Source organism: Gossypium arboreum, chromosome 9, assembly GCF_025698485.1.
Source record: "Gossypium arboreum isolate Shixiya-1 chromosome 9, ASM2569848v2, whole genome shotgun sequence".
NCBI lineage: Eukaryota > Viridiplantae > Streptophyta > Magnoliopsida > Malvales > Malvaceae > Gossypium > Gossypium arboreum.
Window position 1 is genome coordinate 61,136,375 of NC_069078.1, and position 16,457 is coordinate 61,152,831.

General features: G+C 35.9%; 1 protein-coding gene and 1 non-coding gene across 2 annotated transcripts; both read left to right on the forward strand.

The window, feature by feature from the left end:
• The first annotated feature begins 7,745 nt into the window (after window positions 1-7,745).
• Window positions 7,746-7,851, forward strand: LOC128281100 (small nucleolar RNA R71). The gene has a single exon (XR_008271315.1). It is a non-coding gene; the product is annotated as a small nucleolar RNA R71 (small nucleolar RNA).
• A 4,374-nt stretch (window positions 7,852-12,225) lies between these two features.
• LOC108455068 (protein ALP1-like) lies at window positions 12,226-13,483 on the forward strand. The gene is made up of 3 exons (XM_017753681.1): window positions 12,226-12,243; window positions 12,340-12,565; window positions 13,332-13,483. The coding sequence occupies exons 1-3, from the start codon at window positions 12,226-12,228 to the stop codon at window positions 13,481-13,483; spliced, it is 396 nt and encodes a 131-aa protein (XP_017609170.1).
• Window positions 13,484-16,457: the final 2,974 nt, after the last annotated feature.

The following is a 16,457-nucleotide window of genomic DNA, read 5'->3' on the forward strand; positions in this document are numbered from 1 at the left end:
GCCGCATTGGTACAACATGGTGTGTAGGGCTGGGTGGGTGTTTAAAACCTTACATGGTGGTGTGTAGGGATGGTCAGAGATAGTGTGTAGTGGATGGGGGTAAGATATCTTATTTCTGATTCTGATTTGCATATTTGTATCTGTATCTGGGATGGGCTAAGGCCTAAATCTGCATCTGTATCCCTAATGGGCTTAAGCCTATGATGGTCGCTAAACTAACTAAAAATTTGACTAAGGGAAGCGCACCTATCGAACAGTAGTATAGATATGGTGATACTAGAAATATCGTATCCATGAAGACTAAAAGTACTAGTAATTTCTATCTTTTTATTATCTAGCCTAAGAATTAAAGAATGTTTTTTAAATTAAAACTAATTATCTAATTAACTAAGATTACGACAGAGATTAAAGTTGGAAAATACTTTTTTGAAAATTGATGGAGAAGACAATACCCAAGGAAGAATCCACCTAGACTTCACTTATTACCTTTGAGTTAGACGATTTATTCACTTGACTTAATCCGTAGAAATCCCTGATTTATGTTAATATCTCTCTCGAGACTAAAAACAACTAACTCTAGGTTTATTAATTGAAATCTCTTTCTAATTAAAACCCCTATTGTCGCATTAACTCGATTTATGGATTCCTTTATTAGATTTGACTCTAATTTGGCAAATTTATGTTGTCCTATCTCTAGGATTGCATGCAACTCCACTTAATTATGAATGATCTACTCTTAAACATGGACTTTTGCTCCACTGAATAAACACATCAAAAACCTGAATTAATATCCTGGAATATTAAAGCAAGGGTTAAATTCACAATTAAAAATAAGAACAAGTATTTATCATATAACTCAAATAATAATAAGATCTGTCTTAGGTTTTATCTCCCTTAGGTATTTAGGGAGTTTAGTTCATAATAATAATGGAAAACATCTCAAAGTTTGGAAAACAACAAGCATAAAGAAACCTAAAGAACTTCTAGGAAATTGGATGGAAATCTTCAGTCTTGATGTAGATCCTGCCTCTGAGGTGATTCTGATGGCTGTCCTTGAGTATTTTCTGCCTTTAACTCTGCATGTCCCGTTCAATCCTCTTCTAGGGTGTTTATATAGACTTTAGAATGCCTCAAAACCCTCAAAATTAGCCTTTTCCGAGTAGAATTAGACTTGGGCTCGACAGGGACACGGCCTTTTGCCACGCCCGTGTAAAGGTGCTCAGGTCGTGTGTAATTCTAACTTGGTTTAGTGTCGACACAGCCATGACACACGAGTGTGTGGTCTACCCGTGTGTCACACACGGGCATGTAGATCACCCGTGTGGAAGTGCCTAGGCCGTGTGCCACGCTGAATTAGGCCTGTTTTGTCTGTTTTTGGCCCGTTTCTTGCTCTTTCCGCCTCCCTGTGCTCACCTAAGTATAAAACATGCATTTAAAGGATTAGGAGCATCGAATTCAATGAATCTTATGATAAAATTGTCCAAAAATATGCCAAGCATGGGGTAGAAATATGTATATATTATTGTTTATCAAATATCCGCACACTTAAGCATTTGCTTGTCCTCAAGCAAAATCTTCAACTCACAATTAAAATAAATTCTTCTCAATTTATAATTCTCTTTAATAATGTTTGAAATAATCCATACGTAATCATACGTTAAGAGCTTAACTAAAAGAACATTAAAGTTTCAAACAATCCAAATTGAGCATTTCAATCATAAAATCATAGGTATCCCCCTTTATCTAAGTAATCACATTTAATTCCAATTTAACAAGGTTGGCATCCTCACTAATGATTCACTAAAATCACTCAGAGTGTTTAAGGTTCAATAATTACGCACTCAATAGTGCACTCAATAGTCAAACATGAAAAGTTATTACCATAGGCTTGCATGAAAATCAAATCTCCACCACTATAATGGAATGATGCACAAATCTAAAGGTCTTTAACAGGGTTGTAATAGGGCTTGGGTTAAAGGTGTGGATAAAGGCTGCCAAAAAGGGTTAGAATCGGGATTAATTTAATAGATTACCAAACTTAGACAAATGAAGCTAATTGCTGAATAAAAAAAATGCCAGAATTCGAACCATCCGAAACTAATGATGTGAGCTTTTTCTCAATAAAACAACTTAAACTTATCCAAGCTCTTTAGAACAATATGTAATTTGAATGAATATCAAAATACGTTTTTTTTAGAATAAGAACAAGTATTTAATTGGAAAGTACATAATAAGAGATAATTTAGCAACTGGAATGAAGGAACATAGTTAGGTAACTAATCAAATCAAATCTCGATAAAAAGGAGTCAATGAGAAAGGAGAAATTCTTAATGAATCAAAAAGGGTTAAGTTGTGGGTTAGTATTAAGGGGAAAATCAAGAAATAATAGTTAAGGCTCAGAGGGGTTCACTAGGGGTCAAACCTAAGTGCCTTTATCATTTTAGTATATCAAATCAAAGGTGTGGTCTTGACATGCATAATCGAAGCAAGTTCTAGAATAACAAATCAATGTTGACACACTCATAACCAATAAAATCAGTGAGCAAGAAAGATATATGCTCTAAAAGGCTCAAAATCTCACGAAAATTATGGGTTATTGATGTCAATCCTGTAAATTCAAAACTCAAGATAATACCTAAATTCAGGGGAACAACTTAGCAATTGTAATTCTCAAAAGTTTCAACTTATCATGCTTGATTTTCTAATGTCTTAAATTTTAAACAATCAATGCACAATTACCTATGATTTAATTCAAAACATATCAATAAAAATCATAAATCAATCAGAATTCACTCTAATAATAAGATGAGAAAATTATTTGAGAACAAGATAAAAATTCAGAGATTTTCTGATAATCATCTAAATAATCTCCCCACACTTAAAATGTACATTCTCCTCAATGTACAAAGATAAATAATCACAATATAAGCATCATATCAGAGGAGAGAGAGTGAAGCGAGACTGCCCTAAATTTTTAGAGGAAATCCTTAGAATAGCGAAAGCGAGAATTGTAGATAAGGCCAATGAAAAGCATGATTCTGAGTTACTAATAAGAAAATAAACACAACGGTGGGAGAGCATTAAAGGAGTACTTGATAATAACTAAAAAGATAAACATAGTTCAAAATATAAAACATAAGTCTTCAAAAGTAAATAAAAGACAAAATAAAATGAAAATGAAAATAAAAATAAAAATGAAAATAAAAATAAAAATAAAAATAAAAATAAAAATGATAATAAATAAATGGACTCAAAGGTCCTCATCATTAGATGCGTCGTGGGTCGACGGTGCTGAAGGAGAGATGTGGAAGTGGTGGCAACTCTGTCGAAGAGTGGCATCGATGCTGTTGAATCGCTCAAAACACTGCAGCTCAAAGTGAGTGAGTCGCTCGGATATGTCTGTCAAAGTGATAGCAGGAGGTCGGCGACTCAGAGGTGGTGGTGGTAGGTGTGGGTCCTTGTGAGGAGGAGGAACATCATCAGTAATGTCCTCTGGCTCATCTTGGTCATCAGACTGAATGAGTCTATGTTGAGGGGGGGCGAATCATCCTCATGTGGATCATACTCAATATTCCTTGAGGAGACATCTGGCCTACTAGTGTAAGTGTCGATGACATCTCTGGAGTGTCGAAGAGGTCGAAGTGTCGAGCGAGGTGAGTCACGTAGGGTCCAAGGCAAATGGGACCCCTCCTATGGCGATCCATCTGGTGGCAAAAAGCGAGGGCGATAAAATATGCCAAATTAAATACATGACCAGTCACCATGCTCCATAGGAAGTAAGCATCGGTGGTGCTAACGATGCCGGTGCTTTCTTTCCTCCCAGTCAAGGTATGAGCCAAGATAGCATGGATATAGCGTAGTGCTAGAGTAAGAGAAGTCACCTTTGAGCAACTTTCGTCATAGGGAATGGTACTCTCCGTAAGGTCGGTCCAACAGCAAGAGGGTGAGTGGTGTATGTGACGGTGCGGATGTAAAAAATTTTCAGACGCCATGAACTCCTCCGTGTAGAGGCCCAAGGCAGCTCCAAACTCTAGTACACTCATGTGCCTTACGAGTCCACCAAGTCTAAAAATAATAGTACCAGCCTCATCATGGGTATTCATCACATGCTGTAGATGGAAAGTAGTGCAAAACTCCAATGTAAGCTCCAAATAGGTGGGCTCGATAATTACAAAAAACCGATCCCACGGGGCAGTATCGAGATGGAAACAAATCAGGTGAGCAAGTTGGACATGCTCCAAGGCGGCCCAATCAATACAACGGCCCACACCCAGTGGTCGCACGCGCAAAATCTGAAATAAGTCATCCTGTGGGCTGGAGGAGAATTGAAGTAAAGGGTGATAAGCTTCGGCTGAGGCGCTCGAAGAGGTTGCACCGGGACCCTTCTGGTTTTTCGAAGCAGGAACTGCAGTCTTCTTGTCTCGTGTGTTTGTCATGTTGCTCTTGAAAATAACAAAAGTAAAAAAAAAAATCAACACCGAATATTCTACCAGATATCGAAGAAAAGAAAACAATAAAATCAAAGTAGTAAAAATAATAGTAATATCCTAAATATATATATATATATCCTATCATTGAAAATAGCAAAGACCGAAAAATATATAGGCATATATCAATAGTACTAACAAATAACTAAAAGGAAGAAAAATCATGAAAAGAATATAAAGTATCAAACTAATTTAAAACATATGGATGCAAATATAGGAAATATGAATACTAAAAATAATAAAATATAATATAATAGAACAAAGATAGAAATGAAAGAGTCATAAAACAAAACAATCAAAGTAATGATAAGAAGAATAATATTCATAAAAATAATAATACTAACAAATATAATAGAAAAATTTAAGAATGAAGAAATTATTAAAATAAAAATGGAATAACACTAAAGATGTAAATAAAGAAAGAAATAAATAAGTAAAATAAAATAAAGGTGAGGGAAAGGGGAGGAACCACGGCAGTGGTCGGAGGTGTGGATGGCGGTGGTCCAGCGGTTGGAAGTAGAGAAGAAAATGGGAGAAAATAAGAGAAAAAGAAGGGAGAGAAAAGGATAGGAGGGGGTGACTGGTGGTGGAGGAGGTTGCTGGTTAGGTCGGCGTTGGGGGGCACGGGCGTGGGGGGGTTGAAGGCTGCGGCGGCTAAATGTGGTAGAGTTGGGGAAGAAGACAAAAGTAAAAGTTAGGGTTTGGGGGGTTTAAAAAGGGGACAAAGTCGTGTGAGGCCCGTGTTGGGCCACACGACCGTGTCACACGCCCGTGTGTCTAGAGTTTAGCCTATGTTTGTCGCAAAAATTGAATGCCCAATCGTCACATGGCCTGAGGACACGCCCATGGGGCTCAGTCGTGTGGTTTACACGGCCGTGTCACACGATCGTGTTCTATGTCCTTCACTTCTGCCATGCACATGTAGTATCCCACACGCCCGTGTGTACGAACACATGGCCTTGTGCCTTACCCGTGTAACTCTCTGACTTGTTTAAAATTTCAAAATTTAGCTCAAGTTTTCACACGGCCTCAGACACGCCCGTGTGTCTAGGTCGTGTGGTCCACACAGTCGTGTCACAGGCCTGTGTGGCTCGATACTTGGGGATTTTTAGCCCTGTTTCCATACGACAAAGGACACGCCCATGTGTCCAGGCCGTGGGGTCACTGAACCTAAATAAAAAAACATGAAAAATAGCTAAAATGAACTAGTTAGTTGTGTTAGTGCTGGGGTTGCCTCCCGAGAAGTACATATTTAGAGTCTAAGCTCGACTTACCTCAATTTTGTGTTGTCACGGTAGGTTGAGGTGTTGAAACTTCTCACCTCTACTATCAATTTTTTCAAAATAAGGTCTAATTCGAGTATTATTTACCTTGAAAATTCCAAATTGAGAATGATTGACCTCACTGTACCGTATGGGAAAACATTCAGTACCGTGAAAGGAGTCGCTCTGTTTGTATTATGCTCTGAAATAGCAATTCAGAGGTCCTTTTCATCTAACAATACTTTATCCCCGACCTTAAATTGCTTTGCTTCATCCCTACGCCTATCGTGGTGCTGCTTTGATTCATCATGTGCTTTTGGTTTCTCCTTGACATGTGTTCGCCATTCGTCTAGTTCATTGAGCTGAAGTCTTCGTTCTTCGTGAGTCACTCTGTTTTTGTCGCATGGATTAGAATGAGGCTCCATCACGTTCTTCCTAGGGGACTCCTGTAAAGGAGTTTGAGTTGCAACATTATTCAAATTAACCGAACTTAAACAATCATCTCGATTACTAGATATTTTAGCAGAATCACGAGCTTGAAGTTTAATCATGTTATCACCTACACGAAGTATCAATTCATTTGTGCCAACCTCGATGATAGTTCTAGCAATTGCTAAAAAGGGTCGTTCTAAAATTAAAGGTGCATCATTATCCTCATCTATGTCTAGAACAACAAAGTCAACTGGGAATATAAATTTATCAATTTTGACAAGCACATCTTTAATGATACCCCTAGGAAATCTAATTGTTTTATCTGCCAATTGAATGCTCATCCTAGTTTGTTTGGATTTTCCAAGACCTAGTTGTTTAAACATTTTATAGGGCATGACATTAATACTTGCCCCTAAATCAGCCAACACATTCTTAATATTTAAACTACCAATTAAATAAGGGATATTAAAACTCCCTGGATCTTTCAGTTTGTTGGCTAGCGTATTTTGTAGAATGGCTGAACAAACTGCGTTGAACTCCACATGCGACGCATCATCCAACTTCCGCTTATTTGCTAAAAGCTCCTTTAAAAATTTAATTGCGTTTAGCATCTGCGAAAAAGCTTCAATATAATTTAAGGAATTTACCGAATTGTTCGTCCATGTGGTCTTTCCTTGTTGCCTTATGGTATGGTACACGAGGCTTATACTCCTTGCTTACCGGCTGTTGTGTACAATTGCTTACATCAACCTTACCTTTATCTTCCACATTGTCTTGCCTCGATTTCGGTTTAGATTTAACTAACCCTTCATCATTGTGCACAGTGATGGCATGAAGTTGCTCCCTTGGGTTAGTTTCAGTGTTATTTGGTGGGCTACCTTGTGGTCATTCAGAGATCAAATTAGCAAGCTGTCCTATTTGAGTTTTGAGCCCTTGTATTGACACTTGTTGATTCTTAAGCACTATTTTGGTATTTTGAAAATGAGTTTCTGACACCGAGATAAATTTTGTGAGCATCTCTTTGAGGTTTGGTTTCTTCTCTTATTGGTAAGGTGGTTGTTGAAAACCTGGAGGATGTTGTGGTCTTTGATTTCCTTGACCATCCCACGAGAAATTGGGATGGTTCCTCCAACCTGCATTATAAGTGTTACTGTATGGGTTATTTTGTGGTCTAAAATTATTACCAATATAGTGGACTTGTCCCTCATCGGTGTTAGGGTTGATGGATGGATAATCTGTGTTGTGTACTCCTCCTCCATTTGAATCACACCTTATCACTGGATGTATCTGAGTAGAACCATACAAACCATCAATATTTTTATTTAAAAGTTCTACCTGGTTAGAGAGCACAGCAACCGTGTCGAGGTTGAAAACACCGGCTACTTTTGTCGACTTTGTTCTCATGACTTGCCATTGATAGTTATTCAATGACATCTCTTCAATAAATTCGTAAGCCTCTTTAGCTATTTTGTTGTTTAAAGGTCCACAGGCGACTGCATCGATCAGTTGCGTTGTTGAGGGGTTCACACCATTGTAAAAAGTCTGAACCTGCAGCCAAAGAGGTAACCCATGGTGAGGGCACCTTCTCAATAGATCTTTTATCTCTTCTATGCATCATAAAGAGTTTCTAGATCCATCTGCACAAAAGAAGAGATATCATTCCTTAATTTAGCCGTTTTAGCTAGCAAAAAATATTTAAACAAGAATTTTTCGGTCATTTGTTCCCAAGTGGTGATTGGCCCTCGCGGTAGCGAGTTCAACCACTGTTTAGCCTTATTCCTCAATAAGAATGGAAATGACCGAAGGTGAATGGCATCGTCAGAAACACCATTGATCTTAAAGGTGTCGCAAAATTCCAGAAAATTTACTAAATGAGTGTTTGGATCCTCGTTCTGCAAGCCATCAAACTGAACAAACTATTGTATCATTTGAACCGTGTTAGGTTTCAGTTCAAAATTATTTACAGCGACAGCAAGTCTAACTATACTCGATTCGGTTCCTGTTAAAGTAGGTTTAGCATAATCATACATAGTACGAGTAGCAAGATCCTGGTTTACTGGATTTGCAGCAACCACTGGAGGTAACGGATTATTCTGATTATCATCCATCTCCTCGGTTGTGGTATGGATATCGGCCTCTCGCTCTTCCTCTATGTATTGTAGGCTTCGCCTTATTTCTCTTCGATTTCTGCGAGCTGTGCTTTCAATTTCGCTATCAAAAAGTAGAGGTCCTGATTGGTTTCTTCTAATCATAAACTATAAAATCCTGCCAGAAGTATAGAAAATAAAATATAGTAATTAAGAAAAATTAAAAACAAAATTAAATTGCAATAAAAATAAAGAATGGCTAAAGTAATAAAAATTAAGCATTCATAATATCTTAGTCCCCGGCAATGGCGCCAAAAACTTGATGGTTGCTAAACTAACTAAAAATTCGACTAAGGCAAGCACACCTATCGAACAGTAGTATAGTTATGGTGAGGCCGGAAATATCGTATCCACGAGGACTAAAAGTACTAGAAATTCTATCTTTTTATTATCTAGCCTAAGAATTAAATAATGTTTTTTAAATTAAAACTAATTAACTAAGATTACGACGGAGATTAAAGTTGGAAAATACTTTTTAGAAAACTGACAGAGAAGACAATACCCAAGGAAGAATCCACCTAGACTTCACTTATTACCTTTGAGTTAGACAATTTATTCACTTGACTTAATCCGTAAAAATCCCTGATTTATGTTAAATCTCTCTCAAGATTAAAAACAACTGACTCTAAGTTGATTAACTGAAATCTCTTTCTAATTAAAACTCCTATTGTCACATTAACTCGATCTATGGATTCTCTTATTAGATTTAACTCTAATCCGGCAGATTTATGTCGTCCTATCTCTAGGATTGCATGCAACTCCGCTTAATTATAAATGATCTACTCTTAAACAGGGACTTTTGCTCCACTGAATAAGCACATCAAAAACCTGAATTAATATCCTGGAATATTAAAGCAAGGGTTAAATTCACAATTAAAAATAAGAACAAGCATTTATCATATAACTCAAATAATAATAAAATCCATCTTAGGTTTTATTTTCCTTAGGTATTTAGGAGGTTTAGTTCATAATAATAATGGAAAACATCTCAAATTTTGGAAAACAACAAAGCATAAAGAAACCCAAAGAACTTCTAGGAAATTGGATGGAAATCTTTAGTCTTGATGTATATCCTGCCTCTGAGGTAATTCTGATGGCTGTCCTTGAGTATTTTCTGCTTTCAACTCTGCGTGTCCCGCTCAATCCTCTTTTAGGGTGTTTATATAGACTTTAAAATGCCTCAAAACCCTCAAAATTAGCTTTTTTCGAGTAGAATTAGACTTGGGCTCGACAGGGACAGGCCGTGTGCCATGCCTGTGTAAAGGTGCTCAGGCCATGTGTAATTCTGACTTGGTTTAGTATCGACACGGCCATGGCACACGGGCGTGTAAAAGATCACCCGTGTGGAAGTGCCTAGGCCATGTGCCACACTGAATTAGGCCTATTTTGTCTATTTTTGGCCCGTTTCTTGCTCTTTTTGCCTCCTTGTGCTCACCTAAGTATAAAACATGCATTTAAAGGATTAGGAGCATCGAATTCAATGAATCTTATGATAAATTGTCCAAAAATATGCCAAGCATGGGGTAAAAATATGTATATATTATGGTTTATCAGCCTGAATCTGTATCTGACTGATTCCAATTTTCTGGTTGTGTGCATGCTTAATTTTGTGGGGTTATACACTGAGTTTACGTAAACTCACTCTTTTCTGTTTACTTTGTACATGTAATCCACAGAGTTAGGCGGATCGGTGCTGCGGAGCCCCTCGGTGACCACATGTTCGAACTGATTAAATATACGATTTAAATTTCTTCTGGTATATTATGGTTTTTATGTAATTCGGACTTTACAGACTGTTTTGCTTAAATCTGGGTTAGATTGCGATTTTATGAATTTATGACTGCAAAACGCGATTTAACTCGGATTTTTACCAAAAGCAAGTTTTTCTAAAATCTTGAACGTTTTCTAAACAGAACGATTTTTTTTAGAGCTTCCACTACAAATACATTTTACCCCTAAGGAATTAAAAGAATGAGAGTTTTGAAATTGATAGTAGCGAAAAGAGCTAATGAACTGGTGTGGTTTTAACTTCACAACAATGGTTTTCAACCTCATTTCATGTGACACTTCCGAATTCAGCCATAACATCTAGGCTGAGTTTGGGGTGTTACAATTGGAATGAATATACCATTACTCTTTTCTAGTAATACGGGAAAGACAATTTATACATGTTAAACTACATTTACAATTCGGATTTGATTTTTTTACTTTAAACAAGAACATTTTAGTTATATTTAATTTTCGATATGTTTCATTTAAAACTATTTTAATCTTTTAATATATTTTTAAACTATTTTTAATTTTGATATATTTAATTTATGTTATATTTAATTTTGTCTTTAAATAATGTTTTATATTACTTATATTGTTTGATTAAAAATTATAATTAACACTACAAACATATTTTATTTCAAAAAATTCTTTATCTACAATTGCTAATATAGTGTATTTAATTTAGTATATTTTTAAACTAAAATTTTAAAATTAATAATAATAATAATACCAAAATTACATGTGAACTCATTACTTTTAATAGGAGAGCTGAACTTCTTTTATTCAAAGATAAAATTATCTCAATAAACAAGCAGAAAAAAAAAAAAGAAAGTAAAATGCTACAAACAAATCATGTTATGGTGAGGATGTAATCTATATGGAGTTTTAGATTTTATTTAAATAAGAATAATAATCGAATATTTTAAAATACATAATTTTTAAGATATTTAACACACTATATACTTATAATCTAATTGAGTTAATATAAAATAAAAGAAATTAAGACATTATATAAATACCCTTTTTAGTTTAAGTGAAATTTTAAGTTAAGGAAGTTGAACTCTTTTTATTTAACTATTAAATATGTACTTTATAAAAAATAATATATTCAATTATTTATTTTCTTTTCTCATAAAAATTATTAAATTTATATTTTTTCCTTTTACTAATTTTAACTATTCAAACAAAATAATATATATTTTTCTATTCATAATTATTAATTCAAATAAAACATTAGTTAATTACAATGTGAGGATGAGTACAAACTTTTAAAAGGTAAATTAAAGATCGAACGTTTTAAAAATTTCATATAATATATGTATTTTTTGTATAACTGGGAACTATGTTATTTGGATGTGAATGTATTAAGTGAGTATTTTTTAAAAATAATTATTAAATGTCAGTCATCAATTAATCAAATCCAAAAAACACATTTTTTCTTTTTATTTATTTATTTATTTGGGTGATTGATAAAGAAATGAATTTCAAGTTTTTTACTTGCAAAGATAGTTGTAATTTCTATTTTGTGCTTTGTAAAGATTCTTAATATGTATTATTCATTTTTCTTTGATAGTGTGTCATTTTTCTTATTATGATTTGAAGATATGTAACACTTTAATATCTTGCAGTAATGGCTCGTTTGCCTTTAATAGTACAAAGTGAGAGCTGTAAAAAAATTGGTCTTGCATTAACAATATGGTTGCAAATGTGTATAATTGCGAGTTGGTTCTTAGTTACATTGGGTGCCATCCATAGCCTACATACTTATAGACCAATGATTAGATCCTATATTTTAGATTTTTATGCAAAACGAGATTATGTGAAAAGACTTGTATATGCTAGTGACGAGACCTGTATTGAACAAGTTAGGTTGAATAGAATTACCTTTTTTAAACTATGTGAGATGTTACAAACTTTAGGGGGATTGAAGTCGTCAATGAGCCTGTGGCAATGTTTTTACATATAATTTCTCGTCACCTTAAAAATCGAGTTATCAAGCATCACTTTAATAGGTCCAGGGAAACCGTTACCAGATCATTTCACAATGTTTTAAAATTTGTCATACGTTTACAAGATGTGTTTTTTAAAAGGGCAGAGCCAATTACAGCTAATTCTACAAACCCAATGTGGAAAGGGTTCAAGGTATTGGAGTGAGTTCTATATATAGCTCGTACATAATTTAGTTGATTTAGATTTAAATATAGTATCCTAACTCGAGATTTTATACATGTGATGTAGGATTGCTTAGGTGCTTTAGATGGAACCCATATCAAGATTAGGGTTCCAACAGTTGATAAACCTAGATATCGAACGCAAAAAGGTGACATGACAACAAGTATGTTAGGTGTTTACACACCTGATATGCATTTTGTTTATGTTCTTCCTGGTTGGGAAGGTTCTGTTTCTGATGGACGGGTTCTTCGAGATGCCATTAGTAGGAGACATAGACTAAAAGTTCCTCATGGTAAAGTGAAAAATTAAAGGACTTTGAATTGATCTTTAAGATCATACTTTTTTGGGAAATTAACCATGAGAAATATTTTTTTTATTATAGGTTATTATCTAGTTGATGCTGGATGCACAAATTGTAACAGATTTCTTGCACCTTTTAGAGGACAAAGATATCATTTGAATGAGTGGAGTCAGGGTTACCAACCAAGTACTCCGAAAGAAATTTTCAATATGAAATATGCTTCAGCGCGTAATGTTATTAAAAGATGCTTTGGGTTATTAAAACTTAGATGACGAATACTTAGGAGTCCATCATTTTATCCTATGAGGGTGCACAATAGAATCATTATTAAATGTTGTTTGCTCCATAATTTTATTCGAACCTATATGAGTCTTGATCCTATTGAAGCAGAGTTGTGAGAAGGATTACCTAGTAATGTGATAGATGACGATGATCCGAATATCGTAAATATTCATCCATCGGATGCATGGGCTACTTGGAGAATGGAACTAGCTAACCAAATGTTCGATGAATGGAAAGCATTTAGAAATTAGTTAGGTTTAGGGTAAAAGTAGTAAACATTAATTTGTTTATATTATTTCATGTTTCTAGTTTATGAAACTTTGGTGGTGTTTGAATTATTTTTTGTATTGTACTAGACTTGTTGAATTATAATTTATTTTCTTTCGATTCATCCTGTGTTGTAATTTTATAAAGTGTTGACCTTTTGATTCATAATATTGAATTTACTTTTAATTTGTATTTTTTCTTAATATAGTTATGCCAGGTTTTTCACAATCAAATGTTTCTCCACAAAGTTCTCGACGAACCAAAAGGAAATGGGTTTCAGAAGAAGAAGTTGCGTTGGTTGCTAGTATGTTCTACTTGCAGAATGTTGGAACCTTCAATGCTGATACGGGATCCATGTAACACCCCAAACCCGGCTTAGACGTTATGGCCGAATCTAACAATGTCACATGATAGTGCTTTAGAAATCATAATGATGTTAAGACCATTTCTTCGTATGTCCCACTTTTCATTAACTTATGGTATTTTCTAAAACGTGTCATTTGTTTTCAATCATTATCCATTCTCAAAACGCTATACTTTGTGGAAGATTTCAAAAACATTTTCGTATGCGTGGTAGTTTCATAAAACATTCGGTTCTTTTGAAAACCCGAGCTTTCCTACTACTAGCAATAAAAACCGTAACACATTGCAAAATCTCAAATTAAGCAAAAATCCGTAAAGGCCTTAATTACATCAAAATTTCCCCAAATATAAATTAAATCAAAAGTAAACAGAAAATAGTCCAAGTGGAAAACCATGTGGCGACCGCTGAGTCCTTCGCTGCTCTGATCCGTCTAACACTGGGGATTACCTGAATAGATAAAACAGAAAAGAGTGAGTTTTCGCAAACTCAGTGTGTAATCCCCGCAGATAAAACATGCATACAAACATACATCAGAATACAGTCTGGGGCTGGAGCCCATTACAGATACAGATACAGATGCAGAACAGATCATCAAAGTCCTACCCACCAGCCTGTACACACCATCTCCGTCCAACCCTACACACCATGTTGGGATAAAATCAACCCACCTATCCCTACACACCAGGCTATACCGACATTCGACACATAATCAGATAATTCCAGCTGAGCTGCTAGATATCAGGCTTTCCTCCAAATAACATCAACCCAACCCCGATGCAATGCAACATACAAATATGACATGCTAATATACAGCTTATCAGATCATATACTCAATTCAGTAAAGATATCATCCTCAGTCGAACCCCATATATTTAGATCACGAAAATAGGGTCTAAGTAACTCCTACATACCCTACAGTAGGCCCACAATCGTCTTGGGCGACCCATGTAACCTTACAGAATATTCAAAAAAAATGGGCTTACATGCCCATGTGGCTTGCCCATGTGGGCCCACGTATCCGTGTGGCCCACACAACCCAAATTGGCATTGGCCGTGTGGATCACACGGCCTGGCCTAGAACTCCACATGCCCGTGTGGCCCACACGCCCAGTTGGTTAAGCCCGTGTGTCGCATACGACTTCACCTGGCCATTACACGACCTTGTCCTTCACGTACGGGTTGACATCGTCAGTCACATATACGTGTACTGCCACACGGCCTGCCACATTGCCTACCACACGCGTGACCACACGCCTGTGTGGCGTCAATAAATTTGTTTTTCGACTTTCGTTGATTCTTATTTTCTGTGTTTTCGGGTACACACCTGGTTTCAGTTTGCTGCAAAACACCTCCGAGCCTCTAGAGACCTAAAATCAGTTGGTTTACTGCTACGGAACGAACACTACTCTGAATCAAATCGACGAAACGCTAATACTAGCCTTACAAGTGACTCCTAAACAGCAACCAAAACACCATTAAACACTTAATCAGAGTAACATACGAGTAAGTGAACTGAAAACTTACCACACGCGCCCCAACAGTAAAAAAGTAGAATGATTGCAAGCAAGGAAAATGTAAAGTCGAACAAGGAGGGAAACAAAGGAATTTCGGCAGTACAAGGAGTAAAAAGGAGGGGAATCGACAGAAAAAAGAGAGCAAAAGAAGAAGGGGTAGCCGAAATTGCCATAAAGGAAGCAGTAAAACTGAAAACTGATAACCCCCCAGTGACTTTCTCCTTAATTCTCTCCACTACTCAGATTTCTGATCCAACTCAAACTCTTCCCCGTAACCACACAAAAATAAAGCCGACATAGGGAATCGAACACAAAACCTCTAGCACTCCAGCACTCCACTTAACCACCAGACTAGCAGGCCTATTCTGATATGCTTCTACAAGTGCTCAAATATAAGCCTATTGAACAAGGTTCAGGCTTTATTCAGAAAATACCAAAATTTGCCAATAACATGGCTTGAACTTGGGATCTCACATACGCACCCAGAACACTTAACCACTGAAGCAAATACATAGTTGTATGTCATAAATTCACAGAAACAAAAATATAACATTTGGGGCGTTACAGCTAGATGTGTTTAGGGCCGGGCCGGGCCGGGCTGGGTTAGGGTCAGAATCAACTAAAAAATCATGCCTATTTATTTTGCTCAGGCCTGGCCGGGCCCAAAAAATGGGCTTAAAATTTTGTCCAAGCCCACCCGAAAAAAAGTACTAAAACCCAAGCTCGGCCCGACCTGCCCGTATTAATTTTATATATTATTTTATATTATTTTTAAATATATATAATACATAAAAATACTAAAAACATCAAAATAAATATTTCCCAACAAATTGAAAGTAAATTTTAAAAATATGTAGACTTAAATAACACTAAGATAAATGCAACTTAACAAGCAAATGCCTCTAAAATAATAATAAAATTAACAAATACCTTTAAAATAATAAGAAAATTGAAAATAAAATAAATTTTATACAATATCCAAACAATAACAACAAAATAGTAGCAACATAATAGTAAAATGGTAGCAAAATAGGGAGAAAACAACAAGTAAATAACATTCAAAAATAAAAAAAAATACAGATTTTTTTGTCCTTCAGTGAATTCGGGTCGGGCTGGGCCCGGCTAAAAATACCTTACTCAAGGCTCGACCCATTTTTTAAACGGGCCTTTTTTTGTTCAAGCCTATTTTTCAGGCCAATATTTTTGCCCAAACCCTCCCACATTGAAGGCGGGCCTTCGGGCCGAGTCAGGTAGCCCGGCCCATGCACACCTCTAGTTACAACTCTACCCCCCTAAAAGAAAATTTCGGCTCTGGAATTTACCTGATTAGAACAGATGAGGATAAAATTGACGTATCGCATCCTCCGGCTCCCACGTAACCTCCTTAGTGCCATCTTTCCACCATAACACCTTCACTAAAGGAATAGATTTCCTCCTTAGAACCTTAACATCGCTA